Genomic DNA, 17,903 nt, shown 5'->3' with positions numbered 1-17,903 from the left:
ATGCGTGGCCACGCTCGGAAGGTATCTATGATAGATAAATCCGGTCAATCAGTTATTCTCCAGATCGAGGAAACCACTCTCGATATGATCACTTGCAAGTACGACCCGAAAGACACCTTGCATTGAGTGGGAGATAGTAATAGGACAAGAGAATTGGTGACGCACACTTGTCGAGGACAAGTGGGAGATTGTTGGGAAATGTGTCCTCAACAATAGTGCGATCACGTGATTTAAATATCATTATTAAATCTCATTTTAAGAATACATGTGGATGTAATATTTTACATCAACTGTCCACACATATCGGTAATGATTGGCGACTAGAGTTTGACATTACTGTCGTGCGGCGACGTGGTGATCGTTGATCCCCTTAGGTCATACCTATAGGGAAATACTCTTAATTGATTATTTAATTAATCGTATACCGATCTGAGTTAATTAAATTGCTTAAAATTGACGGATGATTTTGTGAGTATAATTTACGTATCTTATTGTAAATATGATTAAATGAGACACGGTCTAAGTAATCGAATTGTTTTATTACTTAGATGAAATCATTGTTTACAGAAACAATTGAAACGGAATGAATAAATTATTATAAATACAGAATGTTGTAATTTATAATTTGGAAACATTTTTGGTACGAGTAATTACGAATTACTAGTCGATTTTGTAAATGATATACTTTATGAGTATGTTGATTTTTAATAAGTTACAAATACATTACATTGTGACATCTCATGTAACATGTTACATGTGACAAATTGACAAATGACAAAACAAAATGGACCATCCATTTTATAATGAAAGTGCCGAAATTATGGAGGGAGTTAGTGGAGAAATTGTGTTAATTGTTTAAGTGGAAAACACAATGATGAAAGCTAACAAGTAGCCATGCAAACCTAAGCTTTTGAGAAGAGCAAAAATAAAAGGCATTGGGCATACTACCCAAGGCCAATTTTTCGGCCAACCATAGAAGAAAAAGAAGAGAGTTTTTCTTTTCAATTTTTCATTCATTCTTATCATCTTATTTTTCTAGTGTAAGAAAATCTATCAAAAACTCTCTACAATTTATGATAATTCTAGAAAAATAAACTCACAAAAATTACTCCCTCTTGACCGAGATATTCAAGAGAAAAACACAATTTATTTTGTGTCAATTTTATAGTAAAACTAATATTATTACTAGATCTAAATAATGTTGGTTGTTATGAGTGTTCCTTGGGTATATGTCTTTGGGAGAGATCCTATACTTGGATCTTAGTTCTTCCACTAAGGAAAGCACAAGAACAAGAGAGAAAGGTGATCTCTCTTGTGCCCATTTGAACCGAAAATCCAATGTAAGAATGGATGTTTCTTCCTTATTTTGTTTAATTGTTTGCATGCATAAGATCATTAGTTAATTTTATGACAAATTAAATTTAAACATATATGAATATGTTGAGTATATAGATCTACTTTTCCTTCATCTCCCCCTTACCTTTCTACCCCTTTTGATTAGCCGAGACGATTAGTATGTGGAATTACTTATATTCGTGGGAGAACCGAGTTATAGTCCTTCTCTTTATTTGATCTATCCTTTATCTTTTAGCTTGTTCTTATCTAGTCTAGTTTATAGTCTTTAAATTTGTTAGTTTAAGTGCTAGTTTGTTACCACCCTCTTTGTTATTTATCGACTTAGCTAAACCGGTGAATTAGAACGATTAGTACTCCACCTACTCCTTGTGGGATCGACCCTTTAAAGTGTACAACGATAAAATCGTGCACTTGCGAGGTTTAACTTGAGACCATCAAGTTTTTGGCGCCGTTGCCGGGGAGTACGGCTTGATATTAATCGTTTTTGTTCTAGTTTAGACTAAGTCCTTTGTTACTAATCCTTTCTTTCAAGTGCTTAGGTCTTTTGCATGAGTAGGCGACAAAGACGAGGTCAACCAACATATCCACTTGATCGCGAAATTGAAGCCACGACAAGAAGACTTAATTCTCTAAGAAGAAGGGGTTTACTTGATACACCACCAATTGAAGAAGTTAATCACCAAGAAGCTACCGAAGTGTTTGAAAATCCTTTTGGGGTTTTAGAAGAAGAACCTAACACCATGGGTGATCCGGTTCCGATAAGAGAGACTATGGCTCCTAAGCACATAGTCAATCCAAGCATCCAAAGGCCACGAATTCAAGCTAATAACTTTGAGATTAAAAATGCCTTGCTCAACCTTGTTCAAGACAACCAATTTGGATGAGGTCCCTTGGAGAACCCAAATGATCATCTAAATAAGTTCCTTGAAAATTGTGATATGTACAAGTCAAATGGAGTCTCCGATGACGCGGTTCGCCTTAGGTTGTTCCCCCGTTCTCTTAGGGGTTCGGCCAAGGATTGGTTGAAGAATTGTGACCCGGATTCCTTCAAGACATGGGATGAGTTGGCTTCGGCATTTTTGAACAAGTATTTCCCACCCTCAAGAACAGCCAAAGTCAAGAGTGAACTACAAAGCTTTACTCAAGAAGAGGATGAGACCTTATATGAGGCATGGGAACGGTATAAGAAGCTCCAACGGTTATGCCCTCACCATGGCATCTCCGAGGCCGAGCTAGTGAACAATTTTTACAAAGGGTTGACTCAAGACCTTAGGCTTTCATTGGATGCGGGATCGGGAAAAGGTGCCTTAGACATTTTGGGGCATAAAGCGGCAAAGGAACTAATTGAGGAGATAGCCTCAAGAACTATGGAATGGGGAAGTGATAGGCAAATGAAAAGGGCAAGAGCAAGGATTCCAATTCGGTTTTGAATGTGGAGGTTAAGGGTATGCTAGATGAACTCACCCAACAAGTTGCTTTGCTAAATTCAAAACCTAAAGGCTCCGATATAAGGCAAGTCTTGTCTTGTGAGTTGTGTGGTGAACAAGGGCACACTCCCATTGGGTGTCCCTTGATTGCACCTCTCCAAGAGGAATGCTACGAGCAAGCAAATGGAGTTTGGGAATCCACTAGTGCAAGGCAAGGGTTCAATAATAATAACAACAACCAATTTGTCAATGGAAAAAGAACTCACCCTTTCTTGTCTTATGCTTCACAAAATATTCAAAACCCAACTACTTCCCAACCTCAACAACAACAAAGGTTCAATCAAAACTCTCAATTCCAAAGACAAATTCCACCCGGTTTCCAAGGGAAACAATTTGTCACCCAACACCAACAACCATTTGGGGGTTTCAAGGGGCAAAACTTCAATCAACAACAAAACCAAAATTTCCAACCACAAAACCAAACCTTCCAAACCCCTCAAAAACCATCTTGGGAACAAGCCTTTGAACAATTGGTTATTGCAAATAAAAAATCCGACTCAAAGCTTGATAACCACATTGCCTCACAAAACCGGGTGAATGATGAAATACGGGCATCACAAAAGGCTACGGAAACTCATGTGGCCCAAATTTCTCAACAATTGAGTCAATTGGCTCAAAATCCGGGGAAGTTTCCAGGTAATACGGTTAACCCAAGGGAGATGAATGCGGTATTTTTGAGGAGTGGAAAGCAATAGGAGGAGATTGATAAATCTCCTAAGTGGAAGAGGAAGAGGGTGACTAATGAAGTAGTGAGAGAGAAACCGGTTGAAGTTGTGGAAGAAGATGAGATTGTGGTGGAGAAGTCTAAGGAGGTGGAGATGGTTGATCCTCCAAAGCAAGATGAGCCTATTGCAACTAATTAAGGCCAAAGAATATATTCCACCAACAAGGGAGTATGTAGCACCGGTACCCTTTCCACAAAGGCTTGCAAGGCCTAGAATTGAAAAGAAATATGAGAAGTTTGTTGAGATCTTGAAGGGAATGAATGTCACCATTCCTTTCCTTGATATGATTACCGAAATCCCATCTTATGGCAAGTTTCTTAAGGAACTTGTCACCTTGAAGAAGAAGAATGGAGAGGTGCAAACCATCAACCTCTCCAAGGAATGTAGTGCTATTCTTACTCACACCAACAAGCTTCCAAACAAGTTAGAAGACCCGGGTAGCTTCTCAATCCCTTTTTCTATCCAAGGGGTGGCTATTAAAAGAGCATTGTGTGATTTGGGGGCTAGTGTGAGCCTCATGCCACTTTCAATCTTTAAGATGCTTGATTTGGGAGATTTGAAACCAACTAGAGTTTCACTTCAACTTGCCGATCGGTCGGTCAAATTTCCCATTGGTGTGATTGAAGATGTACCCTTGGTTGTGGGGAAGCTTGTCATACCATGTGATTTCTTTGTTATGGATATGCCCGAGGATTACAATGTGCCTATTATTTTGGGGCGGCCTTGTCTTGCTACCGGTGGAGCTATGATCGATGTAAAGAGTGGCAAGCTATCTTTACAAGTGGGTGAAGATAGAGTGGAATTTGAACTCCACAAGTCCATGGAAGCTCCATCTCTAGGGGACACTTGTTGCATTGTAGACATTCTTGAGAACCCCATGGAGGAGCATGACCCAAAAGCTTCATCTATGGATCCTTTGGAGACTTGTCTTGTTAGTGGGTATGAGGTCGATGACAAAGATGTTGAGACTCTTGCATATGTATGGATGTTGGATTCGGCTCCAATTCATGAACAAGCTCCTAAGTTTGAAGTGTTGGAAGTCGGTAAGAAGGAGGAGAGTTCCACGCCTCCTCCTACGGTTTAACTTAAACCTCTTCCCTCTTCTTTGAAATATGAATTTCTAGGTGATGATTCTACTTATCCCGTCATCATCAATAGTGCACTTGATGACACCCAAACCTCAAAACTAATTTCTTTGCTTAAAAGGTTCAAGGGTGTCCTTGGGTACACTATTGGTGACCTCAAGGGGATTAGTCCCTCTTTGTGTACTCATAAAATTCTTCTTGAAAATGAGGATGCATCCTCAATTGAGCCACAAAGAAGGCTTAACCCCATAATGAAAGAGGTTGTGAGGAAAGAGGTCCTCAAGCTACTTGATGCCGGGATTATCTATCCTATTTCGGATAGTAGGTGGGTAAGTCCGGTTCATGTAGTCCCTAAAAAAGGAGGCATGACGGTAGTGCGAAATGACAAGAATGAATTGATTCCTACAAGGACGGTAACCGGGTGGAGAATGTGTGTGGACTATAGGAAGTTGAACAAATCCACCCGGAAGGATCACTTCCCCTTACCGTTCATGGATCAAATGCTAGAAAGATTAGCTCAACACAACTATTTTTGCTTCTTGGATGGCTATTCGGGATTTTTCCAAATCCCTATCCATCCAAGTGACCAAGAAAAGACCACCTTTACTTGTCCATTTGGCACCTATGCATATAGGAGGATGCCATTTGGGCTATGTAATGCTCCCTCTACCTTTCAAAGAGCTATGATGTCAATTTTCTCTGATTTCATTGAACAAGAAATGGAAGTTTTCATGGATGATTTCTCGGTTGTTGGGAAAAGTTTTGAAAGTTGTTTAATGAATTTGGAGAAAGTTTTGAGCAAGTGTCAAGAGTCTCACCTTGTGCTTAACTGGGAGAAGTGCCATTTTATGGTACAAGAAGGTGTTGTGTTAGGACACATATTGTCCAACCGTGGAATAGAAGTTGTTAAGGCTAAGATTGAGGTCATTGCTAGTCTCCCACCTCCCACCAATTTCAAGGGGGTGAGAAGTTTCCTTGGACATGCGGGCTTTTATCGCCGCTTCATCAAGGACTTCTCCAAGATTGCGAGACCTTTGACCGAGTTGTTAGCCAAAGATACTCCTTTCGTGTTCTCTAACCGATGTCTTGATGCTTTTAATAGGTTGAAAGAAGCTTTGACAAGTGCTCCAATTATACAACCTCCGGATTGGAGCTTGCCGTTTGAGTTAATGTGTGATGCGAGCGATCATGCCTTGGGCGCGGTTTTAGGCCAAAGGAAGGATGGAAAGGTGCATGCAATTCATTATGCAAGCAAAACTCTAGATGATGCTCAAACAAATTACTCAACAACGGAAAAGGAGCTCTTGGCCGTGGTATTTGCAATGGAGAAGTTCCGGACCTACTTGGTGGGAGCTAAGGTTATAGTGTTCACCGATCATGTTGCCTTGAGACACTTGCTTATCAAGAAGGAGTCCAAGCCTCGGTTGATTAGGTGGATATTACTTCTCCAAGAGTTTGACATGGAGATTAGGGATAAGAAAGGAGTTGAAAATGTGGTGGCCGACCATTTATCCCGGCTAATCAACCTCAATGTTGACAATGGGCTTCCTATCAATGATCACTTTCCCGATGACCACTTGTTGTCCCTAAGTTTGGGTGAAGCACCGTGGTATGCGGATATAGTGAATTATTTAGTCTCCGGGATAATCCCGCATGATTACGACTATCACAAGAAGAACAAGTTCTTTCATGATGTGAAGCACTATTATTGGGATGACCCATGTTTGTATAAGTCTTGTGCTGATGGGATGATAAGAAGGTGTGTTCCAAGAGAGGAAGCTACCTCCATAATGAGCCATTGCTATGACTTACCTTGTGGTGGCCATGCAAGCTCCAAGAAAACGGCCGCTAAAGTACTTCAATGCGGTTTCTTTTGGCCCTCTCTATTCCGTGACGTTGCCTTTTATGTTAAAGGATGTGATAAATGTCAAAGGAGTGGAAATATCACAAGGAACCATGAGATGCCAATGAATTTCATGCTTGAGGTTGAGCTTTTTGATGTGTGGGGGATAGATTATCAAGGTCCCTTCCCATCCTCGTTCAGAAATGAGTACATACTTGTGGCGGTCGACTACGTAAGCAAATGGGTTAAGGCAATCCCGACCAAGACTTGTGATGCTAAGGAAGTGATCAAGCTACTTCAAAAGATCATTTTTCCAAGGTTTGGGGTCCCGAGAGTCCTCATTAGCGATCGTGGTACGCATTTCGGAGAGAGAGCATTAGAAGCTTTGTTGAAAAAGTATGGTGTGCAACAAAGGAAAAGTCTTGCCTACCATCCCCAAGTTAATGGGCAAGCCGAGATTTCCAACCGAGAGTTGAAGACTATACTCGAAAGAACCGTGAACAAGTCAAGAAAGGATGTCCTTGAAGATTGATGATGCTTTGTGGGCTTACCGGACGGCCTTCAAAACACCGATCGGTACCTCACCATTCCGATTGGTGTATGGCAAGGCTTGTCATTTGCCGGTTGAACTTGAACACAAGGCATATTGGGCCATCAAGCATCTCAACTATGACTTGAAGACGGCCGGTGAGAAGAGACTTCTTGACATGAATGAATTGGAAGAATTTAGGCTAGAAGCCTATGAGAATGCTAAGTTGTACAAAGAAAGGACGAAAAGATTTCATGACAAGTGCATCATTAGAAGAGAGTTCAAGGAGGGTGAGTTGGTTCTTCTATATGATACCCGTTTGAAGTTCTTTTCCGGAAAATTGAGGTCGAAGTGGACCGGACCCTTCACCGTTGTCCGATCTTTCCCTCATGGGGCGGTTGAAATAAGCCAAGGAGACCGAACTTTTAAAGTAAACGGTCAAAGATTAAAGCACTATCACGTTGGCAATCCCGTCCAAAAGGAAATGAAGATCCTTGAAACCTTTCTAGTGAATTGAGATTTTTCCGTCCTCATCATGAAAATTGTAGGCTTGTTTACTTGGTCGAGCCTACGACATAAAACAAGGGTGCTACATGGGAGGCAACCCATGCATCTTTGTACATAGCATGCATTTTAGACTAGTAGTGAGAGATTTGGAATCGTACTTTGTCTATTTGGATTGGTGACGGAGGTCACTTTTGAAGAAAACAAGCATTATTTTCGTTGACCAGAAATCCCGACATCATGCGTCGGCGTAGCTGTGGAAAACAAGAATCCCGGGGTCAATGAAAAAGCTCGAGTGCCGAGTTAAAGAAAATTGAGCAAGTTGGAAGAAAACAAGTGAAAAGAGCTGAGTGTAGTGCCCTGCCGGTAGGCCGGCAGCCGGTGCCCCTACCGGTAGCGAGGCCAAATCAAATTGTTGAAAAATTGAAGTATTGTTGTGTTTTGCCGGTAGGCCGGCAGCCGGCTCACCGGCAGAACACACCTGGCGAAGATGAAAACACGAAGATTTGATAATGAGGAGTGTGTTTTGCCGGCAGGCCGGCAGCCGGCCCACCGGCTAGACACGCGTGAAGACTTGAAGAAACTTGCAAAAACTGGTGAAGAGGAGTGTTTTGCCGGTAGGCCGGCAGCCGGCTCACCGGCAGAACACACCTGGTATAGGAAAAATTCAAGTGAGGTGAGTGATTTGCCGGTTGGTCCACCGGTAGCGAGGTCAAAAATCCAAGAAGGAAAATCGAAAAAATAGAAAAGAGGGGCGTGCGTTTTACCGGTTGCCGGTTCGCTAACCGGCCAAACGCATACATCAGACCAAATTAAACCACGATAACACCCTTTATTTTCATTTCATTTCTTCTTTCTTCCTCCTTCACTCCTCCATTATTTTCCCCCTTTTTCAACCCTAACTACCTCAAATCTCCACCAAACTTCAATCAACCTTCACCAATCACCTCCAATCTTCACTATGGCCGGAAGAAGGACAAGAGCGGATGTAGCAAGGGATCAAGCGGAGTTAATTGCCCGAGCCGCAAGTGATACAAACCCCGATCCGGACTTTCCTACGGTTGAGTTTGCCACACAAACTCAGAAGGGTAAGTTTATTCTCTTCAAAAATCGTCCCCTCACCCCAACTAAGTTTTTACATCATCCCTCCTTATCGACCCTTGGGATAGCTAGGGAGACGGAAGCTCTCTTTACGGGGTGTGGCATGAGGGGAATATTTACAATGCATGAGTATACTTAACCCCGTATTACTTGGGAATTTTTGAGTAGTCTAAAGATTACAAAGCACCGGCAAACGAATATGGTGGCTACTCTTAGCTTTCGTCTCATGAACCGGGAGCACCATATTACTTTGGGTCGGTTGGCTAACATTTTTGGGTTGGAAAATGCGCCGTCACACAATCCACCCGCTGACTTTCACTATTCCCGAGTATGGAAAGCTATTTCGGGCCTTGATGATAGAGTTGGGGTGAAAAGGCCCGCGATTAGTTGCCACAACCCCGTCATTCGGGTGTGGCATAGATGTATGGGTTGCACCGTTCTTGCGGTAGATGAGCCGTGGGTGTTTAGGACCCACGAACTTGAAATATTGGGGTCCTACTTGTTCACAAAACCCACCCCCTTCAGAATTAATGTGGCTCACTACCTAGCCCTTAACCTATCAAAGATTGCAAGTTCTCCGGGGCACAAAGTCCCGATACATGTGGGTGGCATGATCACCCGAATTACCCGTAATTTAGACCGTCCGGTAGACCTTTCTACAATGAATTGGATACCCGGGGACACTTACCTAACAAAGCATTACTTGACCACGAGCCTCACGTGGCTCAAAGAGAACCCCGATGACGGCTATGAGTATTGGCAAATTAATTACAAGAACTCTATCCGGCTTCCCAATGTCACCGCCATTAAGATTGAGAAAGATAAAGATGATTACCTCCTCCCGATTGAAGCGGAGGCACCCACCGACCAACCTCCCCCAAACCCTCCTCGTGTTTATTCGCGAGACCGTAGAGTGGACACCCCTTCCTCCCTCCAATACCAAATGCCACAAACCCACCAACCCCCACCTTGGCAATTCCAACAAGGTGAGGGGTCCTCTTTGGGCCAACCTTCTTATCCTCCCTTACCACCTTCTCTCACCGAGTGGATGGAGAGGATGGATATTGCCACGGCCAAGGCCGCTAGTGAGAGGGATATCTTGGGGCGAAAATTGGACCGTATTTACTATGATCAAGCCACCGGTACGTACCCGATCTACGACGACTTTTGTAGACGGGATTACGTGCCCTTTGATGCCCCACACCCTTCCTACTTTGCTTGGCCCGATGGGAACTACACGAGAGCGGATGGGAGTATGGTCCACGGAGGTCTTAACCTCCAACCGGACTACTTTTCCGCCCCTATCTTTCCACCGGAGGGGCATGACGCCCATTGGGTAGGGGGGGATCGGCCCTACTTTGCTAGTGATGCGGGTACTTCGGGAGCCGGTGGGACCTTTATGGGAGATGCTTCTACGGGAGGTGAGGGCGGTGTAATGAACATGAGCGGAGACTTCACGGGAGGTTTCATGAGCGGCGGTAGTGGAGGTAATTTCACCTTCAACCCCGAGGATTTAGTTCAAGGCTCCGAGTTTACTACCGGAGAAAATGATAATTATGATGATGATGATGAGATGGACTCCTAGTCCCGAGAGGCCGAGTTGGTGGCCTATTCTACTCCCTTTTCAATCCAAAATGACAAGTATCTTCTTTCCCTTAATCCAAATTCTCTCATTCACGTTTAATTTCTCGTATGCATCTAGTTAGAAATTCACTTAGTTGCATTCATATAGGATTGCATTAGATTTCAATTATGTAATATATTGTCACATTTATACATTGCATTCACTTAGTATACCTTGCATTGTCATTTAAATATTGCATATAGAATAGAGCATGCATTGTATTTTCAAAATAAAAACCAACTAAAAATGAAAAAATGACAAAAACCACCAAAAACATGTTAATTTCTTTCCCTAAATTGCCCTCCCATGTCTATAAATAAGTGTGGGGAGGGTCTAAAAAAAATCTGAAAAATATGAAAAACCCAAAAACATGTCTTTTCATTTTAATTTCCTCCACACATTTATTTCCATTTGGAAGTAATGTAAATAAATAAGTGTGGGGAGGAGATTCCTATTTTAAAAACCAACAAAAATATGTCTTTTTAATTTTTCAAAAACAAAAATCTCATAAATATGTTATTTTTCTTTTGAAAATTCAAAAAATTCAAAAATATGTTCCTTTGTTTTTCTTATTCACTCCCTATGCTTTTGTCCATTGAGGACAATGTACATTTCAAGTGTGGGGAGGGAAATATCCACTCTTGTGAATATTTGTTTATATTTGTAAATACTTGTAAATTTGATAAAATTTCAAGAAAATGCCTAAAAATTGAAAAATTTCTGAAAAATTCAAAAATATTTGCATTGTATATATATGTTTTGTCTAACCTTTGGCATAGCACGTTGACCATTTGAGGCAAAAAGGAGACTAGAAGACCGCTTGGTAAATTCGTTCTTATCTCTTTCTCCTTTTGCATTCTCTTTTTTTTTTATATTGTTGTATAATATGGAGGAGGATGGGATTTTTGTGCCTTGGATGTTCCTTCGGGGAACTGTGGATTGTTGGTGTTGATGTGCTGCTAGGATTAGCCAACTTGTTGCACGTTTCATTTCATATTTGTTTAAATTTCCGCATGCATTTGTTCACATGTAAGTATGTGTTGTATTTCCTTCATGTTGCATTGAGTTTGTATATAAATTTTTAAGAAAGAACATGGTCAAGGAAGGGAACCAAGTAACCCCATGATGAGCTATTGTGTCCAACTGTGCCTTTCCCCTCCTCGTGACTCGCACCCGTGGCCTCTTAGTTAGCCGAGGGAGGCGGGCTTGACCTATGAGTTTAGACCGACCTTGTGAGACCAAGGGCCGTAGACTAGACCTTAGGCTCGACTTTGCTACTCAAAGGTAAAGGTAGAGCCTCCTAGGGTGGGTACATTCATACCCCGCCTTCATCTAGGTTTGAGAGTAGGTCTCCTCACGAGGCGTGTCACATCATTACGCATAAGTGTGTCGCATCGTCCTTGACCGTGAAATTGCATTGCATTTTTTTTTGTGCACATGATATGAAGCAAAAATCAGTTTTTATGAACCTCACATAGCCAAATAGCCTTGTTTTCTCCCCTACGTTGTTTCCCTTTTTAATTCACCCCCTTTGAGCTTAGTCTTTTCATTTGGCAAACCCACCTAAATAGCTACATTCCCATAACCACCCTTCCTTAATCAAGAATTGGTCGGCTTTTGTAGTTATGTTGTAGGAGGTGATTTGGGTCGTGATGGTGGATGGCATGCACGTCCACATGGGTCGGAACTTGTTGTGAATTTGGTTTTGTATATAAATAAGAGGTTGTAAAATTGTAATGAAAAGCAAAATAGAAAAGTGAAAATGTCATGAAAAATCAAAAATTAGTGAGTCGTGTTGTATATATGCTATAAAGGAAAGAAAAAGGCAAGCAACACCCCTCCTCATCATTAAATGGGGTAGAAAAAGCCGTTGCTAAATAAAGGGCAAATTGATGTTTTTCCAAAGATGAGTCGGGTTTACACATTTTTTGCATGGCTTGGGAAACCGAGTCGTTGTTACGGTGTAGACGTTACCATTTGTTGAAATAAGAGGAGTTTTAATCAAATTTTTCCTACTTGAGTTGGGTTTATGCAATTTTTGCATAGTTTTGGTCATCAATGCTATGTTAGGGCATAGACGTGTCTCATGTGTTGCAATAAGAAATGGGATGTGATGTGTCGATAATTCTTGATTTGAGCTCCACATATCCAAACGGTGCTTGCACCAATCCCGTTTCGACCTTCTCCTTAGCCCCGTTTTAACCCTTGCTTCATCTTGTGTGCATTCTACCTTTGCTTGCATTTCATCGGTCGTAGGACGGTCTTACACATTAGATTGCGGGCACGTTTTCGCCGGTTGAGTTAGTTGAGTGATTTTGGTTACTTTTGGTCACAAAAATCACCCTGTTCTTTCATTGAGCGATTTTGGTTACCTTTGGTTGAATCTCGTTTCGGTTTTGTAATTCTCGGCGGTCTTGCCCTTTCTCCCCTTTCCCCGCTCTTGAATTTGTTTCTTGAGCATTGGTCACGCGAGGGTTGCTTTAGTCAGGCTTAGGGGGTTGGCACCTCAATTGGCACTTCTGAGACGGTACTCCCGACCTAGACCGTGTTTTGTTTTTTGAAAAATTCGGCCACTTAGATGAGGAAAGTGGATCATTTTGTTAAATGCATTCTATTTATTGATTACGTGCTTTCATGATGGATGTGTCAAAAGTTTTGTAGCAAGACCCAACTTGCCTTGCAATAGGGCACTCTTCCCTCATGAGTGTCAAATTGTGAGTTGAAGGGGCGTTGAGTGCGCTAATACTCGATCGGCTAGTTAGTAGTTTAGTTGAGTGATGCTTATATTGTGCACCCACTCTCCATATCTATCATAATAATGATTTGTACATTGGTCTTGGGACTTACTCGAGGACGAGTAAGGTTTAAGTGTGGGGAGGTTTGATATACGATTAATTTACTTCTAATTCCCCTCTTTCTTTTATGCATACCGACTCGTATCGAGTCGGTTTCGGTTGCTTTTCCTTGCATTTTGTGCCCAATCCTCGTACTTGTTATCTTGTGTATCCTTTTGCAGGAACCGATCCGAGTATAGAGGAATTGGGGCAAGGAAGGCATCCCATTGCCTATACATGAAGAAGAGGGGAAGAAATGCTGAAGGCAGTGTTCTGCCGGCAGACCGGCAGCCGGTCTAGCCACCGGCAGAACACACCCCAGAGAATTGCCAAAGAAATTGAAGAATTAACTTGAGTGCTGTGTTTTGTCGGCAGGCCGGCAGCCGGCCCACCGGTAGAACACAGCAGGACGAATTAATTGAAGATTTAGAGGAAAAGGAAGCTTGACCTCGCTGCCGGTAGGAGCACCGACAGCCGATCAACCGGTATAACACACTTCAAGGAAGAAGAAGAAGACCTGAAGGTTGTGTTTTGTCGGCAGGCCGGCAGCCGGTCTACCGGCAGAACACACTTGCCAGATATTTTATTTATTTGCACGGTTTTGCCGGTAGGAGCGCTGGTAGCCGGTCTACCGGCAAAACACATCGAGCAGCGAAATTGGGCTTTTTCTCCCTTTTCTCCTCTTTTCTTCTTAATCTTGTACAAGCCTATAAATACCCTCTCCTTAAACCCCTTGTACACACAACCCTAGATCTCAGAATATTTCCTTTCCTAAGTTTCAAACTTTGTTAATCATTTTGTTAATCATTCCTTAATTAGACTAGTTCATCAACTAATTTGTAATTGAAATTGGGTTGTAAGAAGATTGAAGGTTCCTCCTTCTTTATTTTTCTATCCTATTTCCTTTCTTGCAATTGAGTTGGTATTATTTCTCTCCCTATTTTCATTTGTTTACATTTTGTTTTTCCTTCAAGTTTGTTTGATTGTTTATGTTAATTTTACATTGTTGTTGTTTGGTTGTTGTTGTTTTCACCTTTGTTCATCCTTTCATTGTTCATCTTTTCAGTATTTCTCTTTCCTTTGTTCACCCTTGCTAGTTGTCCTCAAAGACTTAATCTTTGAGTTGATTGTGTTAAAGATTGTGTCTTTTTGTTTGTTCATCCTTGTTATTAGATTGAAACCATCTTTCTTTATAATTATTGTTGGATTGGTGCATGTTTAGAAGTAGAATTCATCCTATCACCATGTTTATGCTTAAAGACTCTATCTTTGTTGTTTATTTTGCCTTTAGAAACATGATTAGTGAGTAGTCTTCTTCTAGGACTCGGTTCAACCCGATATGGGTAATTTCACTAACTAATTGTCACTAAGGCTAATTTGTGGGGAAAATTGGTGAGGGTAGTTTAGGGGAATTTGCATGTTTAAGGTTTGGGTTTTGGGTAGTGTCAACTTGTGACCCTTGTCCACCAACGGGAGTTGGTTAGGTTGTAAATTGGGTACCCGAGATTTGACCTTGTTACCAACTAAGGTTGAGATCGGAAGGGAGAACCGAGGGAGGGTGCCTCTAGGCTAGCGTTTGAAATCGACCTCCGGAAGGGGGAGTGGGAGGACCCGGAATATGATGAGGGCTTAATGACCTTGACCATTTACTTGACCTCCTTGGGAAAATGCATGTTCTTGGGGTTGTCGGGTTTTGAGTTAGGGATACCGGCTTTCGAACCCGGGAGGGGGGTTAGTCGGAGTAGCTAGTGTCCTATTGCGAGACCGGAAGGGAGGTTCTAGGCGAATTAGAGCCATCTCCCCCTTACCTTTCTACCCCTTTTGATTAGCCGAGACGATTAGTATGTGGAATTACTTATATTCGTGGGAGAACCGAGTTCTAGTCCTTCTCTTTATTTGATCTATCCTTTATCTTTTAGCTTGTTCTTATCTAGTCTAGTTTATAGTCTTTAAATTTGTTAGTTTAAGTGCTAGTTTGTTACCACCCTCTTTGTTATTTATCGACTTAGCTAAACCGGTGAATTAGAACGATTAGTACTCCACCTACTCCTTGTGGGATCGACCCTTTAAAGTGTACAACGATAAAATCGTGCACTTGCGAGGTTTAACTTGAGGCCATCACCTCCCCGGCAACGGCGCCAAAATTTGACAGGGCTGTCGTGTACCTATCAAAAATAAACTGACTAAACTAACTATATAGCTAGGGAAGTCAGGTCGATCTCCTCAGGGAGGCAAGATATCTGTAAAAGTCCGTCTATTTGGTCACAAATGGGGGAGGGGGGGGGGGGGGGGTTGTTTAAATTGGTTTTCTAAACTAAAAGGTTTAAAGGAAAGAGAAATAGAGAAAGAGCAACAAAGGTAGGAAAATAGAATTAAACTATCAAATAAGGAGGGACAAGTCAGGATTTCGGTTCACTACGGTAGTCCAGTGACTCAACTGTAAATAACTTAGACAAATTAATGCGAGACAGATATGGAAAGGTCCTTCCGGTCCACTTTCTATCCTAAATTACCACTAACTTAACTTCCGTCCTCATCAGGGTAGTGTACTGTTCATAGCAGGCCTATTTAGTTTAATCTTCCGATCCAGGATTAAATTTAGCCAGATTAAAGGGGTGACTCAGAAGCGTGCACTCAACTAAGTCGGTAAATACAGTTATATTGCTATGGTGACAGAATCTCACAATTAATTCATCTAACTTATTCACTACATCGTCACATTTCTACCGTAGATCCCCTAATCCTAACATGAATTAGATTTAGCTACTCATATTGCTATTAATACTATCAAAACTAACAGCAGATAAATAACCAGCATTCAACATATTAAAACGATAATTAAATTGCATAAAAAGTGAATTAAGGCAGAAATTAAATAAAGCAAAACAAAGAATTAAAGTAAATGAAAGAGAGATTATTATTAAAAAAAGGAGAAAGATATTACAATCGTGAGAATCCGGCGTAAAGAACACACAAATCCTAGCGAAATAACCCCGAAAATAAAGTTACAGTAGAGAAGGGAAAAGCAACGTAATGTTTTTACTGTGAAAGCTAAAACTGATAGATGATAAGATAGCTAATGACCTAGTAAAGTTGCGTTTAAATAGAAAATAAACTAAGTCCAAAAGCTAAAACAAGCTTACGGGCTAATTAAAGCCCACGCCAGACCAAACCACTCGATCGAGTAGAATAAATCCACTCGATCGAGCAAAACTCCAGAAAATCTACTCGATCGAGTAGAATAGTTACTCGATCGAGTAACCTCTCTTTTCAGCACTTCTTGATCGAGTATAAAAGTACTCGATCGATCAACCAATGACGTAGAAACCATTCGATCGAGTAATAAAACCACTCGATCGAATGTTCTTCCTTCAAATCAGCTCAAACTCGTGCCCAACTGCCTCGTAAACCGTGCCTTCATGTATTCCAATGCAGAAACTCACTCTGGAAAATCCCGTCTCTTCAAAATGCATGCAAAAAGGACGAAAAATGGTACGATTCCACTACTTTCACGTTCATTTCTACAAAACGGACAAAACGAACCAAAGTAGCCAATTCGGGGGCAAAATGCAATATAAACAATACAAAGTACATGGAAATACGTGCTAAAATAGGCTAAAAATACTATACATTATGCACGTATCAGACATCTTTACACTCATGTCTTGGACAAAACACATGCCAAATAGTGGACTAAGAAGTGTTACAACCTTGTGGTTTGAAGACAAGTCAAGGCCCAAAGTACCAGAGTCAAATCAAGGAGTCAAACACGAAGTAGCAGGTAGCTGCACGGTGCGGCTGGAGCCGCATCAAGCGGCCACGTCAGTCCACGAATATCAGTTGACCACATCACGCGGCTAGGGCCGCACCACGTGGCGGAGCACGAGACCGCTCAAATTGCAATGCCTCTTTGGATTCCTTCTTAAGTTATTACATTTACTTCATGACATTAATTTAGAATTTTATGGGCTATAATTAGTCTTCAGTTTTAGCATTGAGGATCATCTTAAACATTAGAAAGAATACATTGCATCTTCATCATCTTAGTTTTAATTTACAATAAAAATTGTAATCTTTAATTATTCATGGAGGGCTAATCTCCCAATTCTTGGAACAAGAGATTGAAACCTTCAAACTATTTTGATAGTAAGACTCTAATCCCTATTTTGTCATTTGAATATCAAGTATTGTTTTGTTTAATTGTTTGATTGTTAATTTACTTCTAATTTGATCACCTAGTTGTTTAATTAAGAGTCAATTGCTAGTTTAGGTAATCGAATCCGATTGTTCATTTACCTAGATATTATGTAGCAACTATATTTCATCAATTTGTATGCCGATTCATCATTGTTGATTTATAGTTAGATAATACTTGTATGAGTCAAATCTTATCCCGCTTGTGAATGCGTTCATTCATCTTTGTTAATTCTCATTGATTTATTCTACATTATGATTAAATTTAGACGCTCGGATTAGGTTGTCATATTCGTAAGAGCTATTTACGTACGCGTCCGTAGTGAATAGCTAAACATAAGTGAAAATAGAGATTCTGATTTCAATAACAAAGTATTTAATGACAAAGTAGAGTAATAGAGTCAATGATCAATCTTTAGTTTGTTGGTGGAAATCGTTTGTTCCAAGATTCGTTTTATCATTATTTTTAATACCAAATTTTTGCATCTTATTTTAGTAGATTTAGAATCAAATTTAAACACCCCCAATTGGTTACTTTAGAGATAATTTCTACACACATTTTATTAACATTTAGACCTTCCTTGTGGGATCGACCCCTACTTACCCTTACTATTAGTTTGA

The 17,903-nt window shown here is 41.0% G+C and overlaps 1 protein-coding gene and 1 non-coding gene across 2 annotated transcripts; one reads left to right on the top strand and one right to left on the bottom strand.

Moving 5' to 3' along the window:
- Nucleotides 1-2,468: 2,468 nt before the first annotated feature.
- LOC141644792 (small nucleolar RNA R71) lies at nt 2,469-2,575 on the bottom strand. The gene has a single exon (XR_012544399.1). It is a non-coding gene; the product is annotated as a small nucleolar RNA R71 (small nucleolar RNA).
- A 1,108-nt stretch (nt 2,576-3,683) lies between these two features.
- Nucleotides 3,684-4,652, top strand: LOC141634143 (uncharacterized). The gene has a single exon (XM_074446428.1). It carries the CDS (start codon nt 3,684-3,686, stop codon nt 4,650-4,652), a length of 969 nt encoding a protein of 322 aa, XP_074302529.1.
- Nucleotides 4,653-17,903: the final 13,251 nt, after the last annotated feature.

This window comes from Silene latifolia, chromosome 2 (assembly GCF_048544455.1).
Source record: "Silene latifolia isolate original U9 population chromosome 2, ASM4854445v1, whole genome shotgun sequence".
Classification (NCBI taxonomy): domain Eukaryota; kingdom Viridiplantae; phylum Streptophyta; class Magnoliopsida; order Caryophyllales; family Caryophyllaceae; genus Silene; species Silene latifolia.
Note: the sequence above shows the minus strand (reverse complement) of the source record. Positions and strands in the feature narration are given on the sequence as shown.

Excerpts from the sequence above, each read along its gene's own strand:
- LOC141634143 (XM_074446428.1), top strand. The coding sequence starts at position 3,684 with ATGAGCCTATTGCAACTAATTAAGGCCAAAGAATATATTCCACCAACA.